Source organism: Macaca thibetana, chromosome 17 (genome assembly GCF_024542745.1).
Source record: "Macaca thibetana thibetana isolate TM-01 chromosome 17, ASM2454274v1, whole genome shotgun sequence".
Classification (NCBI taxonomy): Eukaryota; Metazoa; Chordata; class Mammalia; order Primates; family Cercopithecidae; genus Macaca; species Macaca thibetana.
In genome coordinates, this window is record NC_065594.1 from 6,957,947 (window position 1) to 6,979,182 (window position 21,236).

Here is a 21,236-nt window from a genome sequence, read left to right on the forward strand (position 1 = left end):
TAAACAACTGCCAGCCACTATTCCAGAGGTCACAGGATATGCAACATTCCCAATTACTCCTGCAGATAACGTCACTACTGGAGAACCTAAGATTGGCCTTTTGAGATATCTGTTCAGGTTTTTTGGTTGGACCCACTGACCACTCCGGTGGCCTCACCCAGAAGCCACTCAGAGCATAAGAGGACCATTTCCCACACCGCTATGATTGTGCCCCCAACCAATCAGCAGCAAGCACCCACTGACTAGCCACCCCCACCCCTTCCCCTAGACTACCTTTGAAAATAGCCCCCAAATGCTCAGGTAGGCTGATTTGGGTAATAATAAAATTCCAGTCTTCTGTTTAGCAAGATCTATGTGTGCAAAAACTCTTTATTGCAATGCCCCCACCTTGATAAATTGGCTCTATCCAGGCAGTAGGCAGGAAGAACCCACTGGGCAGCTACAGAAGAAAAAGCCACAATACTGAAATAAGATTTAAGTAAAGGTCTCCAATTTATGTGTTCAGTAATTATTTATTGGTCTAAATGATAAGGGTTCTCACAAACAATTAAGTCTTTAAGATTAACAGCCGAAATCCCAATAGGGAAGGGGGTGGCAGGTATAAATATTTTCCAGACTTACCTTACTTTTTATCTATAAAACAAACTAATAGCCAAACAGAGCCTTGGAAACTGAGAGGAAATAAAAACACACTCAAAAGTGTTTTTTATGTTCTCTTATTCAACACAATAGTCATCAATACAAAATACTTCTATGTCCAAATGTGGGTTTTCCCCCACACCTGATACACAAAGCAGTGGACACCAGTGGGGTGTCCTCTAATTCAATTCAGTTCTGACACTATCTACCTGGAGATAGCCTCAGATCTCAAAGCTGAGGGCTCAGTCTCCAAGACTGCTCCCCTCTCCACCAGACACCAGTCGCAAGTGCAGGCCTCAGGAAATTCTGACTGGCCTCAATTTGGGGTTCCCATAACCCCTCTTTGGGTTTAATTGACTTGCTAGAGCAGTTCACAGAACTCAAGGATACACTTACTTAGGTTACCAGTTTATTACAAAAGATATTACGAAGGATACAGATGAGATACCCAGGGCGAGGTATGGGAAGGGGTGCGGAGCATCCATGCCCTCCCGGGGCGTGTTACCCTCCGGGAACCTCCGCGTGATCAGCTATCCAGAAGCTCTCTGAACCCTGTCCTCTTGGGCCTTTTATGAAGACTTCATAACATAGGTATGGCTGGTGAAAATCATTGGCCATTGGTGATCAGCTTCCCCTTCAGCTCCTCTGCCCTCCCTGGAGGTTGGTGGTGGGGCTGACAGTCCTAACCCTCTACTCCAGTCTTTCCAGTGACCAGGGCCCATCTTGAAGCTACCTAGGGGCTGCCAGCCATTTAGTCAACTCATCAGCATACAAAGACACTTAGCACTTTGCAGATTCCAAGGAATTTGAGAGTTGTATGCCAGAAAACAGGGATAAAGACCAAACATATATTTCACAACATCACAGAAGCTTTACTATAGCCAAACACATCTTATTTTACATAAGATATAGGCCCTCGAAACTTGGCTATCAACACTTTTTACACTGGCCCCTATTACATACTTTAGAGCAATCTGTTATTTAAAATAATTCTAAGATTACTTTTCAAGAAAAAAAAAAAGTAAACCCTCATTTGTTTTACATATGAAGGTGGTATGCTTTTAAAGTGGACACACAATAATTGTTTTATAGAATGTTACTTGTCTATTGCCTATTTTCTATTCCTCATTTCTCCTGCTTAGCCTATTTTTTAAGAAAAAATAATTTTTCCCTGCATAATTTCTCCACTGAGGGAAAGTGACTGTCAAATTTATCATTCCTCAATCTCCAGGCTGGAAAGATTAAATATATAAGCTATGCTTGCATCCTATCCTTCACAACACTTCTGTTCCTATCTTTCCAGCTATCTTCATCAAGACTTCAGAGGCTCTGCCCTGGTGTTTTACAAATAACTAAGAGAGGACAAATTTATGACGTGGCTATTGTCAGTTTACTTCTGAACACAGCTGTATCTCTATAAAATAGTTTAATCATAAGCCATCAATGTTACAGTTCCTGTATCTTCCTATAAGAACATGAAACACTTCAAGCTTCCTCACTTGATCAATTCTCTTTCGCTTTTCCTCTGACCAATGACTGTTTCAAAGATTTGGAGAAGTCTGTGAGCCAAGCCAGATCAAAGCCAATTTGTATCCAATTTGTTCATTAACACATGCTGTCAACAAAAAGAGTCACACTCTGTAACATATTTGAAGAGATTTATTCTGAGCCAAATATGAGTGACCATGGCCCGTGACACAGATCTCAGGAGGTCCTAAGAACACGTGCCCCAGGTGGTGGGGGTGCAGCTTGGTTTTACACATTTTAGGGAGGCAGGAGATGTCAATCAAAAAATTTTAAGAAATACATTGGTTTGGTCCAGAAAGGTGGGACAATTGCAGGGCGTGGGGATGGGGTGGGGGGAGTTGGGGGGAGTGGCATTCCAAGCTATAGGTAAATTTAAATTATTTTCTGGTTGACAACTGGTTGAGTTTGTCTAAAGCCCTGAGATCAACAGAAAGGAATGTCTGGGTTAAGACAAAGGATTGTGGAGACCCAAGTTCTTACTTTCAGAGGAAGCCTTCAGGTAGTAGGCTTCAATAGGCTGTAGTAAAATATTTCTTACCGGACTTAAAGTCTATGTTAATGTTAACGTCAGAAAGGCATAACAAGTCATGTCCGACCCCCACTTCCCAATCATGGCCTGAAACTGTCTCTCAGGTTAAATTTTAAAAGACCCCTGGCTGAGGAGGAAGTCCATTCAGATGGCTGGGGAGAAGGGGGAGCTTAGAATTTTATTTTTGGTTTAAAATACATTAATATTTGCTTAAGTACTTAGGGATTCTGCAGTTAGCAAAATAGATAGGATCCCAGCTCTAGGAAGCATACATTCTAAAGGAAAGAACCTATAACACCTGCTTTTTTAAAAGCATACCAACTAGAGGACAATTTATTATTGTAATGTCATGAGCACTTGCTTGTTAAAAAATTCCTTTTTTTTTTTTTTTTGAGACAGAGTCTAGCTCTGTCACCCAGGCTGGAACACAGTGGCACGATCTCGGCTTACTGCAACCTCCAACTCCTGGGTTCAAGCGATTTCTCCCGCCTCAGCCTCCTGACTAGCTGGAATTACAGGCACCTGCCACCACGCCCAGCTAATTTTTGTATTTTTAGTAGAGATGGGGTTTCACTGTATTGGCCAGGCTGGTCTCGAACTCCTGACCTCGTGATCCGCCCACCTCGGCCTCCCAAAGTGCTAGAATTACAAGCGTGAGCTACTGCAGCTGGTCAAAAAATTCTTCTTAATAACTTCTCAGAAGGCTAATACACAAAATAGCCACCTTTACTGAATCCAACCAAACAAAATAACTTATTAACCACAGATTTTCCTATTGCTTTGTATTTTCTGAGGAAAAGAAACACATGCCAGGAAAGCTAAAAGGGATGTGTTTTGTAAAACTCTCAGGCCCTCCAACAGGCTCAATTTAGGTAGGCCTGCCCCAGTCTTCAAATTCTACATGCACAATACATATATATAACTTTTTCAATCAACACTGCTTCCTAAACAGAGGAGAACCTATGAAATGAGACCTGTGATTCTTTTTTAAAAACCTAGAAGCATTTGGATAGAGGAAGGTGGGCCTGTGAACTATGGCCCTGTAAGCAGGAGGGGAAGTTAAATAGTTCTTCATAATACAATTTAAAGATATTTGAATTTTGGGGTGGCAGTCAGAAAGGAAAGAAAGAAGAGGGGGAGAAGGCCGAAGAGCCAACCAGATTACAAGAGCCTGGAGTCCTTCTTTCTTTGATGGTGGCCAAAATGTATTTTAAGGACAGAAATGCCTAATATTCAATGTCAACACTTCTGACATTGCTCCACTGTGAACCCCTTCACCCTCCCCTTCCTCTAAATCTCCTATAAAGCTTACCACACCCATAAAGGCTTTCTGTGAACTCTTTTTTTTTCTTTTCTATTCTTTCCTAGCTCCTGTGAGACACAACTATCCAACAACTGCATCATGGATCTCTCAACCATCCATTTAGCACCTCCTTAGATTGGTCCAAAACTGAACTTATCTCCCCTTCCACACCTCTACCATCAATTGTTTTTAACTGCTTCTTCTCATATCCTCCAACATTCCACTAGCTCATTAACGTCATCATCTATGCACTTGGAATGTGCTAGGTACCCTGCCAAAGGCATTACATGTGTAATTTCTCAAACCCTACTGAACAGGTATGACAATCATTTCCCAAATATTAGGAAATCAAAGTTCTGTCAGGATAGTAATTCTAAGGGTAAGTAATAGAATTAGAATTTGACCCGTTTTAATTCCACAGCCAGCTTACCCAGTACATGTCAATCAATGCCTGAAATCAAACAACCCAGGATTCATCCTTCCCCTCCTTAAGCCTATCTAGTCACTTACCTGGTCCAGCCTCCTAGTCATACGTGTTAAATGCCATGTCGTTTCTCCTTCCACTGCCAGCACACTAGCATTTACTAAGTCCTTACTATGTGGCAATCACTATTCTAAGTAATATACATGTTTTTTCAAGTTCTATCCCCCAAACTCTGAGATGAAAAACCTAAGGAACAAAGAGGTTTCAGTATATGACAGAGCCTGATTCCACCCCAGGTAATCTGAATAGAGAATCCCTGAGCACTTAACCCCTCCATTATAACAGCCTCCAACTTAGTCTCAATACCGCCCATCTGGAAGCCCACCATCCTCCAGATGCTGCAGATATCTTTCTGGAATGCGAATGTTATCATGACATTCTCCTGCTTAAAATTAGCAGCTCAGTATCACTGACTGGATAAAGTCCAAATTTCTTAATCTGGTATACAAAATCCTTCATTTTTCTGTTCAAGTCAATTCAGTAAATATTTTAGTGACCAATGTAAGCAAGAAAAGGTGCCAAGTGCTCTGAAATGAATACTATACATGTCCCTGACTACTACTTCCACCTTGGACACTGGGTCCTTCGGCCAGACAAGCCCATATGCAAAGCTCATAATACAACAGCCCAAAGATACATGCATTTATTTTTAAGTGGCCTGCGTGCTCCGTGCCTACAATGTACGATATCCCAAATCAATCTGAAGGCTAGGTGCCTACGTAACACCTATTCTTACAGGTCTCCAGGCAGAAATGCTCCCTAAGTTCAAATTACTTCAGGGTAACTAGCGGGATAAAAGCATGGATCAGTTTCCAAATGAGAAAACTTCTGGGCAAGAACTAACCCCTGCCATCAATGGCTGGCATGCAGTAGGTACTTTATCAGTGGCTAAATGAATAAATAATGAAAAAATGTCAAAGCTGATGAGAAGACGAGAGAAACAAGATATATGGAGAATGTAACACACAAGTGGGCCGAATTAAAAGTAATGTTATTCTACTTTGGTTCTCATTTGGCCTACTTTTACCCCATTGGAAAACTCACATGTGGGACTTGGACAAGCTTAAAAAGCCAAAACTTTGTTATTCATGGCTCAACAAAGCTTTGACAAGCCAAAAAGGATAACAGATTCCCGCTTCCTTCTTTACCTGCCAAAGTCCATTTTCTAAAGAGGTGTGGGGGTGGGAATCAAATCTAGCAAGGTAAATAAAATTGATCTACTGAGATCCAACTTCATCAGTGCTGCATCGAAGTACATGCAAAAGAAATATCAAAATCTGTCCTGGGAAGAAGGCCAATTTACAAGTAAGTACTATTGCCGCAAGAATGTGAAATTCTTAAAGGCAGTTCCAATAAGCTGGAGCTCACAAGTGTTCCTCCTCCTGCACCGCCACCGCTCTTCACTCAACTTTGTTTCTGATTTCTGTGATTTTAAAAAGGATAATAAATACAGCAAAGTCCATGCATAAGTGTACTTTAGCTCCTGGCACAAACGAACGTCTGGATTCATAAACTCAACGTAAACTGAAATACTAGAAGAAACACTACATGAGTCAAAAGTCCTTGTTTAAAACGTGGCATAAAGCTTTGAAAAGCGAGTGATGTATTTCCTGAACGATGCTTTGTGTGCAACTGGTTCCAAATCAAGATTCGCATTTTTAAATTACCCACTGGAATATGTCAAATCTATCTCCCACCCTCTCCAGCCTAAAGAGAAAGGTGAGAATTCACAGGCAACAGGCTAGGGCGGAGGGAACGATCTCTCCCTATCCCTTTGCAGAGGAACAAAATCCGACAAAGGCAGCTAGTGCCACTCGCATTGCCGACACCACACACACACACACAGGAAATTTAAACACTCACCCCACCTCTCCCTTCCCTTAAGAAGCAAACGACGCCAAGATCTGCACCGCGGTGGCCGGAACCAGCAAATGCTAACAGCCGGAGGCCGCCCGCCTCCAGGGCTCCTACAGGCGGCGGGCACCGGGCGCCGACTCTCCCTCCCCGACCAGCCCCACACCGGAGTCCACGCCAGCCCCGCAGCCCGGGCGAGCGAAGACAGCCGCGGACGACCAAAGCTCCGGGGCGAGCAGCGGCGCCGCTCCGGCCGCCTCCCGGGGCGCGGCGCTCCTCCACACCCAGCCGACGCCCGCACCTGAGGCGGCTGCCCGCAGCCGGGGAGAGGGCGCGCAGCGAGGCGGGCAGGGCAAAGTTACTCACTGGGAAAGCGCGGCTGCCCGGGCCGCGCACGGCCACCAGCTCCCGCTCTCCGCGGCCCGCTGAGGGAGCGGAGAGCCTGCCCGGCTCCGCTCCGCCGAGAATTGCCGCCGCCGCCACCGCGGATTTCCTGGCAAGAAGCAAACTCCGGCCAAGACTTCACTTCTCAACCGCCCCTGCTGCCTTCCCGGGGGCCAGCGCTAAGGCCGAGCGGCCCAACCCGCAGCCGGGCCAATCGGAGGTAGCACAGGGCGGGAGGTGGGCGGACCAGAGGGCGGCTCCACCTATCCGAGAGCTCGGGAGGCGGGCCAGAATTGGCCCGTCACTCCTGGGTTAGAGTGAGACCACTCCGCCCTCGCCGCCCGCCTCCCCCACCCGCCCCGGGCTGTCCCCGCCGCCCGCCTGATTCCCCTGCGGAAGCCCCGGGGGCTAGGTGCCTGTGCGCACCCCGGGCCGCTGCCAGGAGTGGCACTGCTCGGGAAGGAGTGAACATCCAGAGGAATCGCGGGGCGGGGTGGGGGGAGGCTAGGAGAACAGGTGGCGCAGGGAAGCAGAAACGTAGTTGCGCAGGACAGCTGGACAGCTGGAGTGGGGCAGGGTCGGGGCCGGCGGCTAGGGGAGAAGGGCCTATTCGAGAGGAAGCGCACCTGAGGGAGCGCGGCCGGGGCCGGGACGTGGAAGCTGGGCGGAGAGCGAGTCTGGGTGGCGAAGGTTGCCGAGGCGGGGGCTGGGCACCTGGGAACAAAGGTGAGGGCGGGTTCCGCAGGTGAAGAGGTTTGAAGAGCCACAGCGGGTAAAGGGAAAGGAAGTCCACAGCCGGAGAGGACGCGCTCTGGGGGATAGAAGGAATCCTAGGACGGAAAGGATGAGGTGGGAAACAGTTTTTTCCCAAACTCTCACTCCCCCAAAAGAGAAAGACATTTCTTTCTTGCCCTTTATTTGACCCAGTTGAGAATGCAACTGCAAGGTCCCCGGTGAGACAAATACCGCCTTCAACCCTCGTATTCTGTCGTGACTCATCTTGCACGTGACCTCCTCCCTCTTCAAGGTGTGTTGACCGACTAGAGCCTAAGCCTGTCGTCCCACAGAAGGCCCAGGAGGCCGGGGTCCCAGGAAGGGCCATCCTGGGTCAACACCGCCCCAGTGGGGGAGTCGGGCCTCTTTCGCCCTTGCCACTGGGAAGGGAAGTGATTTGGGGGCGGCAGGTAAAGCCCCGCTCCTTCACCATCACCTGGGGAAAGGTACCAAGGTTGAGCTGGCGCGCCCGCAGGCCTGTCTGGGCCTCGGGGTAAAGCGGCGCTGGCCCCACCCCTTGCCCCTCCCGCCGTGAGTGGCCTCGCCTGGTCGCCCAGGTGAGCCGCCGGGCCGCGAGCCACCGCCCACCCCGCGTCGGGGCGGGGCCTGGGGGCGGAGCCTGATGCCCCGCCCCGCGGCTGGGCCCTGCCGCGCCGCTGCGGCTCCTCCTCCCTCCTTCCGTCCTCCGCGCCTTCCGTCGGTCTGTCCTTCCTTCCTGCTTCGTCTCCACGCCTCGCGCTATGGGACAGAACCCCCGATCCGCCAGCACCACCTGAGGATCCGGAAACCGCCCCAGCGATGGAAGAGGACCAGGAGCTGGAGAGGTAACGGCCGAGGAGGAGGCGGGCGGAGCGGGCCGCGCCCAAGGGGAGCGGGTGGCCGAGGGGCACGCTGCCCGGCCTGGCAGTCGGGGCCTGACTCGGGGCGCAGAGAAGAATCATGGAGAGAGAGGTGGGGAGGAGACATGAATGTTTCAATTGAGAGACTGAGAGGTGCGCTAGCTATTAAGGAGGGAAGACAAGTTGGGAGACCAGAGTTAAGTATCCGAACTGCCCATTCCCGTTAGAACAGCAGCGTGTAAAATCACGCCCCGGGCCTCTGCTCCCTGAGGACGGTACTGGTGCCTCTGTCCCTGTAACTACGGCTCACGTTCCTTCTATGTACAGTCTGCTCCTAAAGCCACTCATCTGTGCACTGAGCTCTTTTTCTTCCTCCCGCTTGACTCCTGGACCTTCCATTCTCCTAGTTTCCTTCTCTTGCAAAATGGAAGCCGTAGTTGGGCCTGCATATTGATCATCTGTATCCTCTATTTTTATACTAGAGCAATCGGGATTTTTATGCCTTTCAACCCCCTTTTCATCCTCTAGCAGGACCAATCCTATTCTAATCCTATCCCTTGCTTGTGACTCTACCAAAGAATATTTTTGCAAACACTTAAGTTTGTGTTTTTCTAAGAAAACTCCCCTTGTGGCCAGTGTGGATGGTCAAATGGAGCAGGGAAAAACTAGAGGCAATAAATTATTTATTGATAGAGTTTGTGGAGGCAGGAAAATGAGAGGCGAAAAATTCTATGTAGCTGGAGTAGATTAATAATAATGCGTTGCAATGTGATATAATAAATGAAAAAAGGCTAGTTACAAAACAATATTCAGTATGATCTCATTTTTACAAAAAATATGTGTGTAGAAAAATATCTGGATTGAAGACCTCAATGGCTGAAGGCGAGAGGAAGACAGCCCTGGAAATGGTCCAGGCAGCTGGAACAGATAGACACTGTGTGACATTTGTATTGCACGAGGAAGACCATACCCTAGGAAATTCTCTACGTTACATGATCATGAAGAACCCGGAAGTGGAATTTTGTGGTTACACTACGACCCATCCTTCAGAGAGCAAAATTAATTTACGCATTCAGACTCGAGGTACCCTTCCAGCTGTTGAGCCATTTCAGAGAGGCCTGAATGAGCTCATGAGTGTCTGCCAACATGTGCTTGACAAGTTTGAGGCCAGCATAAAGGACTATAAGGATCAAAAAGCAAGCAGAAATGAATCCACATTCTAGTCCCTTATGCAGTATACAAGGAGAACTGTCCTCTAGGATATTCTCTTCCTGATGGTGCAGAACGCAGAATTAGAAGTTTGTGGTTACAGCATACTCTGTCCTTCAGAAAGGCGTGATTCTCGCTGTTGACCCCTCGCAGCTGTTGGAACCTCTGCCAAAACCTCTGTATTCTAATAAATTCCCTCTTTTATTTAAACTAGTTTGACTGGTTTCTGTTCCATGCAACCAAATGGTCCTTGAGGATGACTTTTTTTTTTCTTTTAATTAAGCCAGCATTGAAAATGAGGAAACTGAGCATATCAGAGACCTAGATAGGAACTGTGATCATGGGAATTAAAAGGAGTGTGTATCCATGTCTGTAGTTGGGGTGGTGGGAGTAAGGGAAGAGACAAAAACCATTACCCCAGTTAGACTGTTGTTAGTTTAAAAAAAGAAGGAAAGAAAATTGGGGTGGGGACTTGACTTCTTGCTAAACTTTTTGGCCTTTAAAGAATTGCATCATTTGCTGTGGTTGGTAGACTGGGCAAGGGTGGGAATAATTTGAAAGAAGTGTGAGAATTCTGGTTTTACATGAGAGTTTTAAGGAGTAAGGCTCCATCTTTGAGGCATTTACAGGAAATATACCAGTTTACTGCTTGAATTTTGGGATATTGATACTTAGTCATGATCTAAGTAAGGTAAGATGTTTTGATTATGTTACAGAAGGAGAAAATTGGGATGACTAGATAACATTTTCAGTCCTTAGATAGGTATAGCCTAGGGTAACGTAGAAGAAGCCCTATTTGAGAGAAGGTAAAGCCAAGGAGAAGGAAAATTCCAAGGAAATGACTGTTTTGGAAAACACATATCCCATCCACCAGTGCTCTGTGCTTTGGGGCCTTGTTTATGCTATCCCCTCTTCCTGGGCCAGTCTTACTCCTGCCATACTAAGTGAAAGCTTATGTGTCAGGCCCCCCAGCCTAGTTTGGGTACTTCTTTGTGCTTTCATTACGCCCTGTGTTTCCTGGCCTTGGTATTTACTATGCTGTTGGTAGTGCTTATTTACCCATTATACCAACTTGCAGGTCAACATGATTCTGGTACCTGGAACACCTGACAGGTAGTAGACACTTAGTAAATACTCTATGAATTCATGTAAGTAGTTATGGCCTGCAGCTTTTCAGTCACTCAAACCTGACCTCTTATACTAGCCTGCTGTAGAGCCTACATTTCCTATACTCAGTCAACTTCTTTAAAGATATTTCCATATTTTTGAGCACTAGTATGTTCCAGGCCTTGGGGATAGATATATAGGGATAGTGGATGAGACAGAGTAAGTCCTGTTCTCATAAAGCATGTGTTATAATAAGAGCCCCTTTAAAAAAAACAACAACAACAACAACAAAAAACATTGTAAGGCTCGCCATAGGACTCACACCTGGGAAGCCAAGGTGGGAGGATCACTTGAGCCCAGGAGACAAGCCTGGGCAACATAGGGAGTCCCTGTCTCTACAAAAAAATTTAAAAGCTATCCCGGCATGGTGACACATGCCTGTAGTCCCAGCTACTTGGGAGGCTGAGGCAAGAGGGTATCTTGAACCCAGGAGGTTGAGGCTGCAATGTGCCATGACCACACCACTGCATTCCATCCTGGGTGACAGAGTGAGACCCTGTCTCAAAAAATATATATAAAATTAAAAACTTGTAATTCTGTGAAAGCAGCAAATGTAGGGTCAAGATAGAAAACATGAGAAAGGAATCTGCTTTAGGCATGGAAGTTAGGAAAGGTGTTCTAGAGATTACAGGAAGGGAGAGAGCTGGCTGTGCAAAGAGAGAAAATGCATTCTGGGGGTATAGCATGTGCAAAGGTCCTGAAGCAGAAAACTGGTGGCGTGAGGAACTGAAGATATTGAAAGAAGATTTGTATGTTTTTGTAGCACAGTAGACAAGGAGAAGGGCCGGTCCCTCTGGAGTCCATGGGAGGAAGAGACGGGGTAGTAGAGATTTTGGATTTTAAGCACAGTGGGAATGGCATCTTCATTACTTTGATTACAGTGTTGGGGGAGATGAATTATAGGGAGGCTGGAGTAGTAGCAGAGAGAGACACTATAAAGAGTTGAAGTGGCCTAGAAGGGTAGAAGCTAATGATGGAGAAGAGAAGGTAGGTTTGAGGTATATTTTAGAATTGAATTGGCACAGAATTGGTACACCTCAGGAACTGAATGTGGAAGATGAAGAATCAAAGATGACTACTGCCTAGCTTTAGGGCCAATTACTGAAATTGAAAAGCTTAAAATGGAAAATAGATTGGGAGGTGGAAAAGATAATAGGAATCAAAAGTTTCATCTTTGAACATTGTAAGCAGTGGCTATGTGAGTTGGAGATTGTGGAAGAGATCTAAGCTGGAGACAAATTTTGTGAGTCCTTGCCATTAAGATGACATAAATTGATTAAAAAAAAAGAAATAGAGGGTGACAAAGAAGTGGGCCCAGAACCAAGCCCTAGGCAACTTCAGTATTTAAAGTTTGGGTCAAAGAAGAGTTTTAAAGATGAGAGTATTTATAAGTTTGGGTCAGTGTGATGGTAGGAAAGTGCAAAAGTAGGGTGTGGAAGCCAAGGGTTTCAAATAGGGAATAGAAAAATGTCACCTGCAGTTAACATGGAGGTCACTAGGCAGTAGCAGCATTAATTTACTGCCTAAGAGGAGTAAACATTACCACTCATACAGAGGAATGGCTTAGTTTGGTTTTCCAATAAAAGAAGCACATGAAGACATTGGAAGAGGTGAGTTTAGGTGGGAGCAGGGATGTTACAGGGCAAGGATACAGAATATTCTCTTATGGTGATAGTAAGAAATTCTGGAAAGTCAATGTTTAAGGGCATTAGCCTTTGAAGATAAAAGGAAGCTTAAAAAGGATGTGGAAAAGGATTAAAAACTTTTTTCCTCTCCCAAAACTTTGCCTGTGGGAATAGTAAACAGAATTACTTACATGGAGTTTAATTCCTCTGAACCAAGGCCTGTCAGGAGATGAAAACAAAGTTTAATTAGTGGACAGCAAGGTACAGACTGATGATAGCAGATGAAGTACAGTGGGAAGCACACCCAGAGGCGACCGCTCACCACATCACGACTTCATTGCACCTAAAAGGATTTAGACTGATCATGTAGCATTCTGTCTTGAATCTCTTTAGGGTGGCCATAGACTCACAGGTTCATAAAAAACACCTGCAGAAGGCAGTTGGGTGAAGGGAAGAAACTGAGAACAGGGTAGGCAGGTTAACCAAGAGTCTTGTATATGTGAAAGGAATCTGCATAAAGTCTGTAGGGACCTGAGGGAAAGCTGAGTTGGTCCAAAAAGGACCAGGGAGACGAATGTGAATCATACTCATACGTACTGTGAAAAGTTAATCCGCATCTGATTTGCACTCCAATAACATTTTATTCTAAATAAACTCATGCCAGTGATTCAAGATCAGAAGTTCTCTTCAGCTGTAAAGTACTATGACTTTTAAAAAGCTGATTATTAAATAATATTATATACCAAAAGCTTTTAATATATAGTAATTCTGAGTACTTGCTGGCACTTTCTATTTTCAAAGTACTTTACAAGCTAATTATTTATAAATTGCATATAGCTGTAACATCTAAGTACTCTAATCAGTTGGCATAATGCACAGGTTCACACAGAATCTCTAGAGATGGAAAGGTGTCTACATACGAAGTGGTCTCTTCAGTACTGACCCAAAGAGTATCTTGCATCTCAAGAGACAGGAAAGCATATCAAGTTCCATGGCCTACCGCCCACCAGCCGCCTTTTAGTTGCCCTTCAACATATTATTCAGATTTTAGATGGTCTCCAGATCACTAGACAAAAGTCATCTTTTTGGTTAGCGTTATTTAGAGTCATTCTTTGTAACAACCTTTAAACTGGGATCTTGGAAGTTTACGCATCTGCTTTCAAGTACTTACTAAGACCCCCAAACCCAGCCTTTTTTTGCTCGAATTCTTAATGTTGCTATTTTATTTTGCTGCTTTATAAACTATCCTGGTACAGTTACTGTGTGTCTGTTTTTTTTGTTTATTTTTTCCTCATGATGAAATTCTTCTCAAACTTGGATTATTAGATCTCTAATTATTTAACTATACAGTAAGTATGTACCTAATAGTAGCACAGTCCTGAGAAATGGTGGAAATAAGAGACTATGAATCTGTCCTGAAAATCCTTCTGTGGTTTTGGAGAAGGCAGACAAGAGCTGTACACATGAAAAAGAAAACCAGTTGTACTGACAATGAAGTTCCCGAATGTGCAGTGTAGAGTATTACGTGATGAATTCAGAATGGGATGGGTGAAAGGCACTACTGAAACTTCAATTCTTTCGTGAGCACCCATTCTGTCAGCCAGTGAAGATGGCAAAAGAATTGGCAGCTTATAAAATACTAATAACAGGAATAAATGGTTTCCTTTTTCTCAGTGTAAGAGAGCTGTTAAAGATTCTTGAGCGAGAACTGCCATAAAGTTTTAGTTTTTTGTTTTTTGTCCCATGCCCGTGTGCAGAATGGGTAAGTGGAAGGAAACTGGAAGAAGCAGTGAGCTGGGGACATTTGTAATAGTTCAGGTGTCATGTAAGGAAGGCATACTTGTAGGACAGGAGATAAAAGGATGGATACAAAAAAAAATGCTTAAACAAAAAAAGTAACTTAGAGACAGATTCTATAGAGGAGTAATAGAAGAGTTGTTGATGACCCCAAAGGCCCCATATCCAGGTTCATTTACCCCTTTGTTTATCCTACCATTCCCTCACAACCAAAAACCGGTAAGGCAGGATTTATCATTTCTTCTCTCTAACTTGTCCTTACTAATAGGAGTTAGTGGGTGCAACCACCCTTACCTCCTTCCCAAACCCATATCAGAAGAATTCATGTCTTTTACAAGGATATGAATCCAGGGCTACCAATATGAAAATTGAGAGTTGAGGGGAGGAGATCAGGGCAGTGAACAGCTTGGCTCTTGCAGTCTGCACTCACCAAGTTGCTTGCTTTACAGGGAATGTTTTCATTAATTCGTTCCATAAATATTGAGCACATACTACATGGAGGCACAGTTTAGGGGCCAAGGATACGGCAGTGAACAAGTTGACCCACATGCAGTTTTTTTTTTTCTAATGGCAGAGTTGGACAATAAAGAAACATGCAAACAAATTTAATTTCAGGTAGTAAAATAATGATGACAAGGAGAAGACACTGAGATTAAGTAGTTAAGGAAGGCCTTTCTGGGGAGGTGACATTTGAGCAGAGAAATACAGGAAGAGAGAGACCAAGGATAAAAGAGAATGAGCCCAGAATTTTTTTAAAAACCTGAGCTTAGATTATTTAGCAATGAAAGCAAAATTATGAACCTTTCTAGAGGAATAAATTGTGTATTTCAGCCTTGTATGTGTTTATAACTTTTATTAGTGCCTAAATTTATATCATCTGTCTTTAATCTGTATATGTATTTACCTAACAATTACAGTAAAGAATATGGAACTACTCTGTGGGAAGGAGGATATGTAGGACATTGGAGGTGTTTTTGGTTGGCTGATATATGTATGTATATTGCAGGGCTTATTTTAATTGAAAAATTTTTTTTTTTTAAGAAAAGTACACTTTTTTTTTTCTTTTTTTGAGACAATTGCACTGTTAACCAGACTGGAATGCAGTGGTGCAATCTCAACTCACTGCAGCCTTGACCTCCCACGCTCAAGCAGTCCTCCTACCTCAGCCTCCTGAGTAGCTGAGACTACAGGCATGTGCCACCATGCCTCACTAATTTTATTTTATTTTTTTGTGGAGATAGTCTCACTGTGTTGCCCAGGCTGGTCTCAAACTCCTAGACTCAAGTGATCCTCCCACCTCAGCCTCCCAAAGTGCTAGGATTATAGGCGTGAGCCACTGTGCCCAGCCAAAATAGACCTTCTTTAGGAATAGAAGTTAATGTGTGTGGAATCCTGAATATCTTTTCAGTAAGCATAGGCATAGCAAACTGAGGCAGTATAACATTGGAATTAAGAGCTGTTGGACTCACAATGCCTGGGTTTTGATCCTGGCTCTAGACGTTAGCCATGAGACCTTGGACATACTGTTTAATATCTTTGTGCCTGAGTTTCTTCTTCTGTAAATCGGGATAAGAAGAATACCATATAGGGATGTTAAAACTGTTACTTTAGATAATATTCAAAGTGCTCGGGAATGTTAGCTATTAGTGTTATTATTGTAATATCATTGATGTTGAGCAAGCTGGGTTGGTTTATAGTCCTTCAAAGTGAAAACTTGGAAACAAAAAACCGTAGTAGCCTGTGTTATTTTTTTCTTTTCTTCCGTCTATAATACGATTTGAGGACCCTTGTATGGAAGGTTATCAGTCTGTTAAAGCCATAGCTTTTAAGAGAAATACTTTAAAATAGCATTCTCATTAATAGGATATTTTAAAAAATCACAGACGAATTGTGTTTCTCCTCTTTGAAAAAAAGAAATTAAGATTCTGATGGAACATTCATAATCTTGCTTAAGCCTTAAGATAAAGGTTAAGCAGAAAGAAAAGCAAGTTCTATAGCAGATGGATACCTGGCTTGGTGCCAGGTATCTGGACTATTGGTAGGAAGCCAGGGCTCAATCTAGGTCAGTTGGTTGTAAAAACTGCATTACAAAGACTATATTTATTTATTTTTTGAGACGGAGTCTCACTCTGTTGGCCAGGCTGGAGTGCAGTGGTGCGATCTCAGCTCACTGCAACCTCCGCCTCCCGGGTTCAAGAGATTCTCCTGCCTCAGCCTCCCGAGTAGCTGGGACTACAGGCACCCACCACCACGCCCAGCCAATTTTTGTATTTTTAAGTAGAGACGGGGTTTCACCATATTGGACAGGCTGGTCTCAAACTCCTGACCTCGTGATCTGCCTGCCTCGGCCTCCCAAAGTGCTGAGATAGCCACCGCTCCCAGCCTGATTTTTTTAATCTAGTACTGTTTCTCTGTGTATTCCCTGTTCATTACGCAAGGCACTTAGCATATCGCAAAAAGAAAAGCTACCTTGGTGCTTTTCTGAGTTTTACATTCCTAAGTCAAACCTCAAAAAAATTATGAATAATGCCCCCACCAATTCTGTTAAAAAGGACTCCAAGAGAAAATCCAACAGCCTGGAGCATCTAATCACGCAGAGACTGAACTAGTTGGCTTAAACAACAGCTTGGGGTTACAATTTTTGTTGTTTTTTTTTTCATGGGTGGGAGAGACTTTCTTTTTCTCTGCCGACCTCTTTCAAGGCAGTGTTGTCTAGAGGCGAAGGGCAGGGACTCTGAAGTCAGAGGGCCTGTTGGCTCCACACTTCCTATCTTATGAATGTGGGCAAGTGACTTAACCTTTCTGAGCCTCAGTTTCCTTACCTATAAAATTAGGCTAATAATGACACCTACTTCATAGGGCTATTGTGACAAATAAATGAAGTAAAGCACTTAGCACAATTTCTAGCACACTTACTCAAACATTAGCTATTGCTATTGATATATATGGTTGTTGTTTAAGCCAGTTAGTGGGAGTTAAACTAATGATCTTCACAGTACAGACTGTGTCGTGTTATCCATAGGAGCCCTCCTGGCTGGCTTGCATGAGCTGCCTGCCTCCCCCACCTGCCCCACCCTGCTCTCTTCCCAAAGCATCACCTGTGACTCTGCCACACTGGCCTTCTCACTTCTTTTATCCATATAAGCCTAACATTGCCATCTCAGGGCCTTGGCACTTGCCCTTTACTTCCCGAACTTCTCTTCCCCTAAATCTTCACATGGCCTGTCTGTTTCCAAAGTCGTTTGCTCAGAGAGACCATCCTTGACTGGGCATTAGTCCATTGCTGCATAACAGATTATCCCAAAACTTAGTGGCTGAAAGCAACAAATACGTCTCAGTTTCTGTGGGTCAAGAATCTGGGTGGAGCTTAGCTGGGTGATTTTGACTCAGGGTCTCTGACAAGGCTGTAGTCAAGATGTCATCCAGGCTGCAGTCTTGAGGATTGCGTGGGAGAGGATTTACCCACAAGCTCACTCATGCTTCATGCCATGGCAGCTGGCTTCCTGCCAGAGCCAGGAAGACAGAGTTAGAGAGAACCCAAGACAGAAGCCAGTCTTTTTATGCCCTACTCTCAGAAGTGGTATCCCATTGCCTGTGCTCTATTCTGTTGGTTAGACAGGAGTCGGTAAGTCCAGCCCACACTTAAGAGGAGGGGAGTACATGAGGGTCTGAATACTAGGAGGTGGGGATCCTTGGCACCATCTTAGCGGCTGCTTACCCATCCACCTTCTCTAAAGTGGCAGGCACATCCACATACAAACCTCCATCACTCTCTATTCCCATACCTTGCTATATTCCTTCATAGTACTCATTGTCAACTGACGTTATATTATATATTTACATATTTATTGTCTAATTCCACTTGAAAAATGTCTCCTTGGTGACAAGGGCTTTGTCCTTGTTTGCTTCTGAACCCCGAGCACTTAATACTGGGCACACAGTAGGCTTTCATTGGTGTTTATTCAGAAAGTGAGTGAATATATGCATGATTACATAGCAGTGTCAGAGTATGAGTGCCACAACAGGAAGAAGGACTGATGATTTATAATGACATTTTTTTGTACACTTATTAGCTGACACTTGCAACTCAGAAAGCCACCGCAGTAACAAGCTTCAAGACGACAAAAAATTCTTGAGTGAGACAAGGAACCATGCCTATCCTATGGCTTCAGTGGGAGGAGGAGCTGGGGGGAGGCATGGGTAAGCATCATAGAGAGCCTTGATAAAGATGGTTATGCTTTATATTCTGTTTCATTTTTGTCTTCTCTGTGTCCTCAAGAGCCTCTAACATTACTATCTTCACCACCTTGATCCCATGCTTCATCCGTTATCTTGCCTCTCTATTGGTCTAAAAAGGTAGAGTATCTCCCACTTGAAGTTGATTGATGGACATTTTTACTTTGCAACAGCAGTATGGGAGAGTGATATGGATTTTCCTTGGGATCTTGTCCCCACAGAACTCTAGTAGAGAAAAAGTTTTAGGATTGTTGTTTTGAGTACCGTGAAGTGGAATTTAAAGGATTTGATTCCAAGGTATGCTGTCTTTTCAATTCCAAATAGTACACTCATTTCCTAACCAGCTGTCTCGTAAATCTATGCCATTTACTACAAATAGCATTGCTTTGGAAAAATAACAGAAGGCGTGCGTTTGTTTTTCCAGCAGCTATTTAAGGTCCATTTGTCTTCCAGGTACCAGGAGTGCAAAGACGAATCTCATTTCATGCCTGCCTTCACAGAGTTTGCAATCTGACTAGACCAAAGAGCTGTGTAGTATTGAATTCCTGAAGGATAGGTGTCATTTCTTCTAACTCTTTTACCTCATTAGAATTGCAGCACCCCTCCCGCCCCCCAGCACTCCTACCTTGTAGTATTTTTTCTATAGCACTTACCTTCCAATATATGAGATATATAATTTACCTATTTATTGTATTCTTTACATATTGCCTTTCCCTCTACTCCTCAAACACACACACTGTAACATAAGCTGCGTGAGAGCAGAGATTTTTGTTTGAATGTTCACTGATGTATCCACAACCCCTGGAACCATGCCTGGCTCACAGCAGGTGTTCAAAAAATGTTTATGAAATGATTGACTCTGTATTGTTTTTTCATTAAATACCCCAAGAGCTGAACTTGAATTTGAAAAGGGAAATAACTATTCTATAAGCTTCGAATTGAGAACGACAAATTTGTGGTTGTGTGTCTTCAACTCCATAGTCTGTCACACGTAGATGACAAAAGACTGGGCCTGTCCAGGAGGAGTCAGATCTAGAGGTTCATTTAGGCAGAGGGTGACCAGAGCAGGCAAAGATTGAGTGCCAGAGGAGTAGCCTATGCAGTAGGAACCAAGCAGATCTGATAGATATTGCCAGGTAGATGACTCCAGAGGGGTCACCTGAGCTAAGAATTGGGCATGTTATTATACACTCGTAAGAAGGCAGAGCTTTGTATCTGCAAGGCCAAATTTGGCTGCAATGCATCTCACATTAAGTGAGAACTGACCCCTCCAAGGGTGACAATATTGGTTTTGTGAGCACCTGTTCTACCCATATACCTACTGCGTGGTTTCAGATTTGGGGAATTCCCAGACCGATAATATTTCAAAAAAATCTAATGGGGTGAAAGGATGTGGGATTGCTTAAGTTTTATTTTGCCCTTACTTTGTGAAATGGACTTTCCCTCACTTCGGTGAAAAATTACCGGAAATCCCAGTCTTTATTTAGGTGACCTGAAGCACTTGGAGGCCAAAACAAAGACTTAAAGCATTCAATAATTTGATGTCTGTTGTGCCATTTTTATCTTGTTAGCTCCACAATAAATTGAACAGAGTCTTGGCCTTTTCCCTTGGGTCCCCGTGAGCATTTGTGTACAACTGTTAATAAGTTACATGGGATCTAAGAATAAATTTTCATTGGAATTCCGATTTCAAGTGAAGGATCACCCAACATTGCGATCCCTCATCTAACATTATTTCAGATCCTGAGTTGCTTCTTTGCTCTGCATACTTAAACATAAGTCCTGGTGCTTAGAATACTTAACAAGGGGTTTTTGTTGCTGTTGTTTCCAAAAGTGATTAATATAAAATTGGTAATGTAAAATTAATATAAGCTTCATTTATCACTTCATTCCCTGAAGATGAGGCGTAAAAGAGTACCATTATCATGTTCTTGTCAAAGTAAATGAGTTGGATTTATATTATTTATCAGACCTTGTAATTGAAGCCTTCTAGATTTGATACTACAGTTTTATTTCTGCTTTTTGTTTATTGGATTGTTTACATGGGGAAGATTGCAGTTTGTCCTTAAATGGATGGAAAATATTAGGGATTCTAGGGGCTTATGATTAGAAACTTACGATTCGTGTGTTTATATGGCAGAGATTGCACTTTGTCCTTAAATGGTTGGAAAACATAAAGGATTCTAGGAGTTTATGATTAGGAACTGTTGTGCTGAAAATGCCTGTCTTTAGAAGTGTTAGCTTACAGATGTGTCACTGTCTTCTGCCCAGACTTGTAGCAAGCAAGCAGAGGATTCCCTTCCTATTTGCTTGTTCTAATAAGTTGGTCCCCATTGGAGAGCAATGAAAGATCAGAACAAGCCAGAACATGAGGAGGCCAACTAGGCTTATTCCTGGCCAAAAGCAGACAGTCTAACAGACACGTAACTGTGACTGTAAAGTAAGAAGACTGATTTGCCTCACCAGGTAGGAAAACCAGTTTAATCCTCCTTCAAGGCAGATAGTGTCTTTTCCCCTTTATAGAAAACAACCGAGACCTGGGGAAGTTAGGTAACCAGCCTAAGGTTATATGACTAGTAATTAGATAGGAACCCAGGATGGCCTGACTCCACAGACTCTGCTTTATTTTGACACATAGTCTCACTCTGTCACCCAGGCTGGAGTGCAGTGGGGTGACCTTGGCTCACTGCAGCCTTGACCTCCTGGGCTCAAGCAATCCTCCTACCTCAGCCTCCTGAGTAGCTAGGACCATAGGTTCAAGCCACCAAGCCTGGCTAATTTTTGTATTTTTTGTAGAGATGGGGTTTTGCCATGTTGCCAAGCCTGGTCTTGAACTCCTGAGCTCAAGCTATCCACCCGCCTTGGCCTC

At 44.0% G+C, this 21,236-nt stretch overlaps 3 protein-coding genes across 4 annotated transcripts in view; 2 read left to right on the top strand and 1 right to left on the bottom strand.

Annotated features, from left to right (window-relative positions):
* The window catches only part of LNX2 (ligand of numb-protein X 2), a 75,890-nt gene extending 69,104 nt beyond the window's left edge, over positions 1-6,786 (bottom strand). For both annotated transcript variants that reach the window (XM_050766852.1, XM_050766850.1), the window contains exon 1: positions 6,703-6,786. The gene's annotated coding sequence lies outside the window, so the exon portion shown is untranslated. The remainder of the gene's footprint in view (positions 1-6,702) is intronic.
* A 1,413-nt stretch (positions 6,787-8,199) lies between these two features.
* The window catches only part of LOC126940773 (protein POLR1D), a 44,866-nt gene continuing 31,829 nt past the window's right edge, over positions 8,200-21,236 (top strand). The window contains exon 1 of the mRNA XM_050766960.1: positions 8,200-8,318. Within this exon, the coding sequence (XP_050622917.1) occupies positions 8,293-8,318 (26 nt within the window). The 5' untranslated portion in view covers positions 8,200-8,292. The remainder of the gene's footprint in view (positions 8,319-21,236) is intronic.
* LOC126940771 (DNA-directed RNA polymerases I and III subunit RPAC2) lies at positions 8,231-9,752 on the top strand. Its single transcript, XM_050766959.1, has 2 exons — positions 8,231-8,318; positions 9,181-9,752. The coding sequence occupies exons 1-2, from the start codon at positions 8,293-8,295 to the stop codon at positions 9,554-9,556; spliced, it is 402 nt and encodes a 133-aa protein (XP_050622916.1). The 5' UTR covers positions 8,231-8,292; the 3' UTR covers positions 9,557-9,752.

Excerpts from the sequence above, each read along its gene's own strand:
- LOC126940771 (XM_050766959.1), top strand. The coding sequence starts at position 8,293 with ATGGAAGAGGACCAGGAGCTGGAGAG. Across the intron at positions 8,319-9,180 it reads GAGGACCAGGAGCTGGAGAG|AAAAATATCTGGATTGAAGA; the intron begins GTAACGGCCGAG and ends ATATGTGTGTAG.